The sequence below is a fragment of the Phocoena phocoena genome, chromosome 20 (assembly GCF_963924675.1).
Source record: "Phocoena phocoena chromosome 20, mPhoPho1.1, whole genome shotgun sequence".
NCBI lineage: Eukaryota > Metazoa > Chordata > Mammalia > Artiodactyla > Phocoenidae > Phocoena > Phocoena phocoena.
The window spans coordinates 16,855,999-16,866,343 of record NC_089238.1 but is presented as its reverse complement, the minus strand read 5'-3'; the positions used below and the strand labels follow the sequence as shown (position 1 = coordinate 16,866,343).

The 10,345-nt window shown below is 40.9% G+C and overlaps 1 protein-coding gene across 9 annotated transcripts in view; it reads left to right on the top strand.

Moving 5' to 3' along the window:
* The first annotated feature begins 2,011 nt into the window (after positions 1 to 2,011).
* The window catches only part of LSM14A (LSM14A mRNA processing body assembly factor), a 55,639-nt gene continuing 47,305 nt past the window's right edge, over positions 2,012 to 10,345 (top strand). For 8 of the 9 annotated variants that reach the window (XM_065898508.1, XM_065898504.1, XM_065898507.1 and 5 more), the window contains exon 1: positions 2,152 to 2,272. In XM_065898508.1, the coding sequence (XP_065754580.1) occupies positions 2,152 to 2,272 (121 nt within the window). Of the gene's footprint in view, positions 2,273 to 10,345 lie in introns of all 9 variants that reach the window. The other variant, XM_065898505.1, reaches the window with a different exon arrangement.

The following is a 10,345-nucleotide window of genomic DNA, read 5'->3' as shown; positions in this document are numbered from 1 at the left end:
GTCACATCCCTGTCTCAAAACGTTTACATTCTAGTGAAGGAGAAAGACACAAATAATTAGAGATATTGGAGGGAGATATGAAGAAAAAGCAAGCAGAGTAAGGGTATGTAAAGTGATGACGGTGGTATTATTTTAGCTTTTTTTTTTTTTTGGCCACACCATGCGGCATATGGGATCATGCAGGATCTTAGTTCCACAGCCAGGGATCAAACCCGTGCCCCCTGCAGTGGAAGTGCAGAGTCTTAACCACTGGACCGCCACGGAAGTCCTAGGTGGTATTATTTTAAACAAAACAGTAAGGAAAGTCATCTCTAGAGGTTACACTTGAGTAGAGATCTGAATAAAGTGGGAAAGTTCTGGGTGAAAAAGGAGTGGCTAGAACAGAATGGTAAAGTGAGGTAACAAGGGACTAAATCATGTACGTCCTTATAGGCCAAAGTAAGGAGTCTGGCTTTCATTTTGTGTGATATGAGATCACTGGGGAGAGGAGTATTGAATAGAGGAGGGATATGATCTGACTTAGATTTTTCAACAAGATCCCTCTGGCTGCTGTGTTGAGAATAAACTATTGGGGACACGGGCAAAGGTAGAAGGACCTTTTAGGAGGCTACTGCAATAATTCTGACCAGAGTAAGGGTGGCTTATTGTAGGGTAGGGGTGAAGATGGTGAGAAGTGCTCAGATTCAGGATATATTCTATATGTGAAATGAACATGATTTTGCAGTCAGAACAGATGTGGGCGTGAACAGTTGAGTGGAAAGGTTGGGTTTACAGGGGAAATCGGGATTATGGCTTCGGACACACAAAGTTGCCAATCAGACATTCAACTGGAGATGCTGATGCTGAAGAGGCTGTGGACGTCCCCTGCCGTATAAGTAAACATAAGGATTTTACAGCTATCAAGCCGTCAGTCACAGTAGCCACCCCCAACTGTGCACCCTGAGGGGGTTCAGGACGGAGAAAAACAGTTTACTAACCTTAGATAGTTAAGGTGCATATCAAAAGAATGATTTCAATGAGCCCAGACTCTTACATCTTCCCGCACATAGAAAAGTGGTAAATTCATTAACTTGAGATGTCTGGTTTTTCTTCAGTTAAGAGTAATCTTTTGATGTTAGGCTACCTGGGTTGTTATTTTGTTTTCGTTTTTTCAAAAACTCCTATATATCCTGGCTCCTCCCTTACCTCTTCCCAGTAGGCCCTCAGAGCTATCTCAGAGGCTGTCTCCAAGCTTAAATCCTCAGCAAAATCCCGAAATAAAACACAATTCTCAACCTTTAGGTTGTGCTTTTTTTTTTTTTTTTTAGTTAACAAGGCTATGGCTTATATGAATCCAGAGTTCACAGGACTGAACAAAATTGCAGACAAACACTTGGGATTGGTCTGTGTGCAACGGCATTGAAAGCAATGAGCCTGGATGAGGCAATCTGAAAGTGCTGGACAGAATCCCACCTCCAGGAGCAGCGAAGGGGAGAAGAGGGGAGACTCGCTGGGTAACATGCTGTAATGGGGCCATGAGGGTTCCACGAGGGGCGCAGCTGCCTCAAAGACGAAGTGCCTGGGTCTTAAAGGGGCTCACCAGGAACTTGGAGGCGGGTTGGAAACTTTCCAGGTAGAGGGATCCTCTTTTGCAATGACACCGGACTCAGGACAAGATACAATGGGTCTGGAAATGGCGGAGGCCGCAGCTGAGGTCAAGAGGATCGCGCGCGCCGCCACTCCAGCCCACAGTGTCCTCGCGTCTCGAGGAACTTGGCCTCTCCGTGAATCTCCTCTCAGGCCGCGCGGGCACGGTGCCCACAGACCAGATCAAGCGGCGAAGCTAGAATTACTGAGGCTGCCGAGGCGTCCGAAGCCGCCCACAGCCGGCCGAGTCTCGCGAGAGCGCGGCCTCCCCGGCCCAGCATGCCTCGCGCCGCCGCCGCTGGTGCTGCCGCCGCAGCCGCCGCCGCCGCAGCCGCCGCTGCAGCCGCCGCGCCGCGGCTTGAGGGCGGGAGGCTGGGGGAGGGTAGCGGAGCCGGCGCTGCCGCCATGTTGGGTCTGAGGCGGCTGCTGTAGGCGCCTACGGAGCAAGCGGGCGTGCTGAGCGGCCACAGCGGCGCGGGATCTGCCTCTCTGCGAGCGGCCGGGAGCGGCGGCGGCGGCGGCGCCATGAGCGGGGGCACCCCTTACATCGGCAGCAAGATCAGCCTTATCTCCAAGGCGGAGATCCGCTACGAGGGCATCCTCTACACTATCGACACCGAGAACTCTACCGTAGCTCTCGCCAAAGGTACGCCGGGGCGGGCCTCTGGGTGTGGAGCCGGGCCGGGCGCTCGGGGTTGCGCCCGGCTCTCGGCCCGCGACCTCCTCGCTCCCTCCCTACTCCCTCCGCCGTCCTCCCGAGCGGGGCCGCCCCCTTCCCTCCTTCCGGGCCCAGGCGTCGCGGGCTGGGCCGGGCCGCGGCCTTCCCCGGGCTCCCAGGCTTCTGCCCCAAGGTCCGCGCCTTCAATCCGGGGACTAAGGACCGGGAGCTGGGCGGGCACGGCGGCCCTGAAGTCCGAGGACGGGCCGAAGAACACGGAGGTACGCGTCTTCCAACTCCGAAATTCGGTCTTAGCATCAAACAAAGCCTGAGTAGTCAAAGAATTTTTCCGCCTAGTCTTAAAGTGCTGATTTGTTGATTCTCCGGCACCCATTTTCTCGCGTTCTTAATTTCAATTCGCTGCATATCCCTCAGGTGAACTGTGTAAGTGATGTGCCCAAACTTTGGATTTCCTCTGCGACGCAGACGGTCTCGAAATGCCATTGGTACCATGGAGCAGATCACATCCCACTTGTCTTCTGTGTGGTATTTACCTGTTAGACCGGAATCCTTCTCCAAACCTGTTGTGCAACCATCTCTTTAAAAGTGTTTGCTGCTCTCGTTTCGGCCTTGTTTCTGGAAGCCCGGAGGGAAGAAGTGTTTAAGCTTTTTCCGGGACCCTTGTTCACAAGGCAGATCTGAGTGGTCAGTGGGCGCTGACCGACCCCCATGCAGGCTCCCTGGGACAGAGTTCTGGGGTCGGGGAGGAAGTTGTTCTCCCCCAAATATTTAGCATCGCCACAGTCTTGTGGGTTTTGTTTCCGTTTACACGTCTGGGCTTTAGCTCCGCCGGGAAACCAGGAAGAAAATAAACTTTAGCTCCTGATCTTGAAAGAAACCTCACAAGTTTTTGGAACACTTAGGAGAGGGAAGCAAGATAACTAAGGTATTGATAATTTTCGCAGCACATGGTAGAGTTATAGAATGAATAGCATGGTAAGGAGAGAGGTACGGCGATAGGAAAAAAATTTTCTAAATCTATTTTTTTAAAAAAGATTAATCTTTGACCCAGGAGAGTCATTTCGCGGTATCACGCAAGTATTTAGTGACATTTTTTTTGGATTCTCTGGTACATCCTTTTTAATAGCACTCGTGTTGGGACAAATCTTATATCTGGGTAGGGAGCCTTAAATTATTTTATCTTAATTTTCTTTCCTCTCCCCTCCCACCGACCCCCCCGCGTGCATATTTAGCTGTATAATGTTTTAATTTTTATGATTTTGTGAAATTGTGAAAAAGGTCCTCTAAAGTTCTTGGTGAGAGCCACATACAAGCTGAAAACAGTATTTCTCTTTAAAGTGGTTTAATAGCTTTTTAAAAAGGCATTGTTTTACCTAATCTGAATTTTAAGGTGTCTTGCCAGTTCCTTCACTCCTCACAAAGAAAAAAATCTGTACATTGTAAAGATTTCTAATGTATTCATTTCAGTCTTTAAAAAAAATCTGTATACTCTTTTATGCAAGAACCTAAAAAGTCTGTATTTTAGTAACGATCCACATTTTTACAAATTATCCTTTCAACAGCTTCTAGGGTCAGTGAACATTTTGTTAGTCTGTAATAGTTAAAATCATATGCAAAACATAATTTGTCTTTTTTATCATGACTTGATAAATATGTTATATAAGTACAGCAATGAAAAGATTTTTTTTAAACATTGAATTTATGTCTCTACTTATGGCTTTGATATTTAACCCCACATACATAATATATTCTTTTTTCTTAAGAAATATGAGTTATTTAATGTGTAACAGAGGTTTGGGAATTTGTGTTTGCAAAAAATTGGAGTTATCAAATCTTGATATTATTCTACCTAGCGGTATCTAATCTAAAACTACTTTATAACTGTCCAGTCAACAACCGGACACTTATTTCAAATTTCAAAATTAGAAGTGGGGTGTTTGGTCTTAAAATTTTAGAATTTACATGACTTGTTGAGTAATTTGATATCTGAAATTCCACCTTTTTCAAAATTTGGATGAAGAGTGGCAGTATAACAGATTGAAGCCAGAAGTTTATTCATGGATTTTAGAATACTGTATGTTTAGAATACAGTGTGTATTTGGATTTAGAGATCCTTGTTAACTCTTTTTAAACTATGGAGTGAGTTAATCTCTTTAACATTCTTAGAATTCTTTTTAGGATGTTAATTTTTTTCCCCTCTAGGGAGCTGTTTTTTTTTTTTTTCTTATTGTGAAATATAACCACACATGTTGAAAAGATAAGTAGATAAACAAAGATCTTTAAACAAAGATCCTTGTAACTACCATCCAGGGTAAGACAGGCATTGCCAACATCCCACAAGCCTTCCACCCCCTGCATCTTCCCATCAACTACTACCCTCTTAAGCTAGATATAAATGTTATTCTGACATTCATAGTTTTATCACTTAAGTTTACATCTCTGAATGATAGAGTTTTGTCCGTGTTTGAACTTTATATAAATGGAATCATCTTGTATATATTTATTTTGGCTTTTGTTGGGAGATAGTATTCCTTCATGCATATGATATGTTTATTAATGCAGTTGTTTTGGATATTCTGCAGTTGTTTAAATTGTTTACAGTTTTTGGCAATTATGAACAATGCCTTTGTGAACATTTGTGTTTGAGTTTGCTGATGCATGTTTACATAATTTTCTTTATGGTGTATACTTTGAATTGCAGGATCATGGGGATTGTGTGTCTTTATTAGATAATGACAAACAGTTTTCCAAAGTAGTTGTTTACTAGTTTTTATTTCAGTTATTAGTACAGTATATGAAAGTTATAGTTGTTCCACATCCTTCAACAATAATGTTTAGTATAAGGTATTTTATGTTTTAGTTCTGTCCAATCTGGTGGGTATGTATTTGTACCTGGTTTTAATCTCCCTGATTACTAATGAGGTGAACACCTTTTCATATCTTGGTCATTTGGATTTCATCTTTTCGTGAAGTGCCTTTGAAATCTTTTGCCCATTTTCCTATTGAATTGCATGTTTTTTTCTAGAGTTCAATATTTAGAATATGAATCCTTTGCTGGATGTATCTGTTACAAGTATCTTTTCCCATTTAATGGTTTCTTTTGGTGAATAGAAGTTCTTTTAATGTAGACTTGTTTATCACTCTTTTCCATTATGGCTAGTGTTTCTTTTCCTTTTTTTTTTAAGGAGTTTTTCCCTATCCCAAGTCATGGAGTTACTTTGATTATCTTTTCAAAACTTTTTTATTTTGCCTTTTTGCATTTAGGTCTATAATACGCCTGTAATTAATTTTGTATATGTTGTGAGGTATTTAAATCTTTAAATTTAGTAAGGGCATCACTTGGCTTATGTGATCCAGATTATAATTTAGATTCTTTACTTGGATGTTACTTACAATTTAAATCCACCTGGAACTATAAAATAGTCCTGAAATTTTGGACTATTTCTGTTTGATGTAGTATGTAATTAGGGTGACCATATGGCCTGGTTTGCCCTCGTGGAAAGTCCTTGTTTGTGCCTGTTATTCTGGCATAATCGTTAAAACATCCCTTTTCTCTCTTGAAAATGTTGCAGTTTGGATAATAAGTTGTATGGTCACACAGTATATAATCAAAAGCCCAATCCCAGAGGTACTGCTGAATGGGTGATGTCTTTTATTTTCTGCTAGAGATTTCACTGACTAGCTCTAGTTCTATAAAGTGAAATTGAGGTAAGTTTGATGAACTTTAATACTCAGTCTTCTGAATCAATGTCAGGAAGTTTTAAAGGCAACTAGGAAGACTTTAATGTAGGTCTAAGTATGTTAGTAGATAACCTGGGCTGTAGTTTGTTTCTTATAGTCTTTGTCATAGCTCTGCATTTTTTTCTTCCTAATACTGATCATGACCTACACATAATCATCTTTGTTTATTTGCATGTGTTTATTGTCTCCACCTTCGCTCCACACGTAGAGTCTGAGCTCCTGGGATGAACGAATATTTATTAAATGAATGAATAAATGGAAGTTAATTAGCATTTTAGTTTATTAATCTTATAGAAGTCTCTTGGGGATATCTCCAAATTCCATGTTCACAATTGTATCTCTCTTTAAAATTAAAATACATAGGTATGTTCCCTCCCCCAACAGTAAGAAATTTTGGAGAATAGGGATATAAGAGGAAAAAATCTTATGACATGATTTAAATGACATTGTTGGGGAGACAGAGTTTCACCTTATGACTCAAGCTCAATTATAGTTTTCATTTAAAATTTAAGAGAAGCATCAGTTCAGGACGTTTGAGGGAATTGCAAAGTGATGACATGCATCAGTAGTTTGTGGGATACTTCCAATTGTATTTGCACCTGTGTTTGTGAATATGACGCCCAGACACATACTAGATCCTGGATACTAAGAGATTTCGCACAGAATGGAAGCTTCGTGAAGGCAGAGAGTTTTGTCTCATTCATTGCTCTATCCTCAGTACCTGGAATAGTGCCTGGCACATAGCAGACCCTTGGTAAATATTTGAATAAATGAAAAGGATACTTGTAGTTATTGAAGGTTTCTAATTATGGGAATCTCAAAGTTGGAGGAAGTTTACATTTCCTATAAGCGTTATATATGTAGATTTTAAAAGTATTTAAATAAAATTAAATGAAATTCTTATGTAACATATATTTAGTTAGCTGTACCTGGATAATATACCCTCAAGTGAAAACCAGGTTGCCACTGAATTAGGAAAAGAGACTTTGTGAAGAAGAATGATTATATAAGCCAGCTGCTTTTAAAATGATTTGTTGTTAAAATCAGGTGACTGGTGGAGGAATATAAAAGTGGGTAAATTGGTAATGGGTTATTTCCTTACTCATCTGCTAAGTCTTGCCCATTGGCATAGCTTACCTACTTCTTGACTGTTGATTAGCCACATAGTCATAAACTTCAGAGAGTGGGAGAGTTTTGTATGATGGATGAAATGCCTGTGAAGTGCTTTATTGATTTCTTGCATTCTCGCATGAGTTGGGGATCCAAATCTAGCAATTCACAAAATCGCTACCTAGAACAGCAAAGATCCAGTGAAACTTAATGCTGCAATTTCTTTTGGTCGCCCTATTTAGTGGGGTTGCCAGAACTTGGAGCCTTGGAAACAGTTTGTTGTTGTTGCATACATAGTCCGCAGAAATTCTTGGTAATTCTGGGAGTCTCGGGTCAAGTGCCAAAAACTAACTGTACATTTTCCAGTGGAGTAAAATAAGCCATGACTTTCTGAATCAGAAGTAAAGAAAACAATGTAAAGCCTGAAGAAAATAATAGTAGAAGGAAGGAAATATTAAGAGTAAAGAGATCTTACCTGTGCATGACACATAGCAAGAATTTTATATTTAACTCAGTGCCAAAGTAATAATAGCAGTAACTGTAGATAGTTTAACTTAAATTTATTACTCCATGATAGAAGGCGTTTTCTATAGAAACAATTTACTGTTTATTTTCTCTGTGATGCTTTAAAGTAATACTTCAGTTAGCCATTTTAAAAACTGGATATCCTTGAAGTAAGTTTTTTTAATGGATAAAGTGTGAGTTAGTCTGTAAAATATTTTATTCACAAGGATTTTATTCTAGTTTTGTGAGGTGTTTGTTTCTGAAAGAAAATGTGACCCAAAAAGCCAGTTGGAATATTTAGTAGCTCTTTGACCTTGGACAAGTAATTTAACGTTAGCTTTAACTTCATCTTTTAAATAAGGATAATAACGCCCATCTTTCAGAGTCATTCTCAGAATTAAATGGGATAATATCAAAAGTTAACTGTTGGGCTTCCCTGCTGGCGCAGTGGTTGAGAGTCCACCTGCTGATGCAGGGGACACGGGTTCGTGTCCCGGTCCAGGAAGATCCCACATGCTGCGGAGCGGCTGGGCCCATGAGCCATGGCCGCTGAGCCTGCACGTCCGGAGCCTCTGCTCCGCAACGGGAGAGGCCACAGCAGTGAGAGGCCCGCGTACCGCAAAAAAAAAAAAAAGTTAACTGTTTTATTGTAGGTGCTTAACAGAGAGTAGCTATCTTAGTGTTATTTCCAACCACTGTCTCCATCTTTGTCTAGGCACCCCAACTCCATCAGTCATTCAGATCTATTGTAGTCTATAGTCTGTTGATCTTACTACCTTTCACTGCCCCACACTCCCCTCATAACTTTACTTCCTGCTTTAATTCCACAAGGAGTTGTTACAGTCAGTACAGAGCATATACTGTCAATCCCCCTTTCCCTCTCCCACTTTCTTGTACAAGTGTCAACACAGACATGCTGGCCAATTTCACTGTACATTTATGTTCACTAAGCCCAGCGGTCATGGCTACTTCCCATATATATATACTGTATTTCCATAGTCCATTCGTTCCATTTTTCTGCATGACTATTCCATTCCTTGTTTTCCTTAGACTTCCACCACCTCTTGCCCCATCTTCACTTTCAGCCTGTGAACGTTGCTTCCTATTTAATTGAGAAGAGAACAGCAAACAGAAGAGAATTTTTATCAACTCATCCCACATGTACCTAGTTACCTGCATCTGCCCCAAACCTGTCCTTTTCTCTGGTCAATATAGATAAACTGTTCTCTCTAAGGCCACCCTTCCACTTGTGCAAGATTTCATCCCTTCTTGATGATTCAAGGACATTGCTCTAGCAGTTCTCTACTCTCTCTCTCCTATGTATTCAGTTTTTCTTTCTCTACCAGATCCTTCCTGTCTACTCACAGATATGCTGTTATTTCACCCATCTTAAAAACAGCAACAACAAAAAAGCACTACTACTCTTAATGCAGTTCTTCTTTGTTATCTACTGCCCCATTTCTCCCCTTCCCTTTGCACCAGAACTCCTTGAAGGAGTTGTCTACATTAAGGTTACCGAAGACTTCCATGTTGCTAAATTCAGTGGTTGGTTCCTATTCTCAGTCTACTTGACTGATCAGCAATATATGGCACAATTGATCTCTTCTTGTAACAGTTTTTTCACTTGATATCATCCTAGTTTTCTCTAATACCTCACTGGTTGCATCTCAGTCTCCTTTGCTGATTCTTCAACTCCTAAACCTCCAAATGTTGGAGCATGCCAGGGCTTAGTTCGTAACTTCACTCTCTTGTTCTCTCTCTCCTCTCTCTTTTTTCTTTTCTGTTGTTTACAAATTATTTCCTTATTTTATCATCTGCACTCTTCTCTTGATGACTCTTCTCTTCATGACTTCAAATACTATCTATAGATTACTGTTATTTCCAACCTGTACCCCTCCTCTGAACTCCTGACTTGTATATCCATCTGCCTCCTTAACATCTCCACCTGGAAGGATGTCTACTAGGCATCTCCCATTCAGCATGTCCCAAACCTGTTTCTCCATCTAATCGAATGACAACTTATTCTTTTAGTTGGTAAGATCAAAAACCTTTGAGTCATCCTTAATTTCTCTGCCTCTCACAGCTCATACGTGTTTCTGATCCTGTCAGCTCTAATTTCAAAATATATGCAGAATTTTACTTCTTACGACCTCTACTGCTTTACTCTGTTCCATTATCTCTCACCAGTCTATTCAGAGACATTCAGGGATTCCTGTTTCTTGTTTACAAGTTGACCTCTTAGTTGACTCTCTTTTTCCCCTAGTATTGCAGGGCAGGGGTGGGGGGATGTGTGGGTGGAAAATTTTCTTAGTGAACCTATCTTTTTGTTGATTACTTGGTTGGCTGGCTATATTGTTACAAATTCAGAATTTTTTTTCTATGAAACTTTGAAGTTATTGGAATGTTGTTCTCACATGCTGGTGTTGCTGATACCAGTCTGATTCTCAGTCACTTTTCTCTCTGGAAGCTTTATTCTTGAGTTAAGAAATGTTGCCACACTGGCATGTTTTTCTCCTGAGTGATTCTCTGTGGATCTTGTAAATCTTGAAAAAAAAATCTTTTTTTTTTTTTAATTGGGGTATAGTTGTTTTACAATGCTGTGTTAGTTTCTACTGTACAGCGAAGTGGAGTTCAGCAGGTTCTTATTAGTATATCTAATAAGAATAAGTATACAGCAGGTTCTTA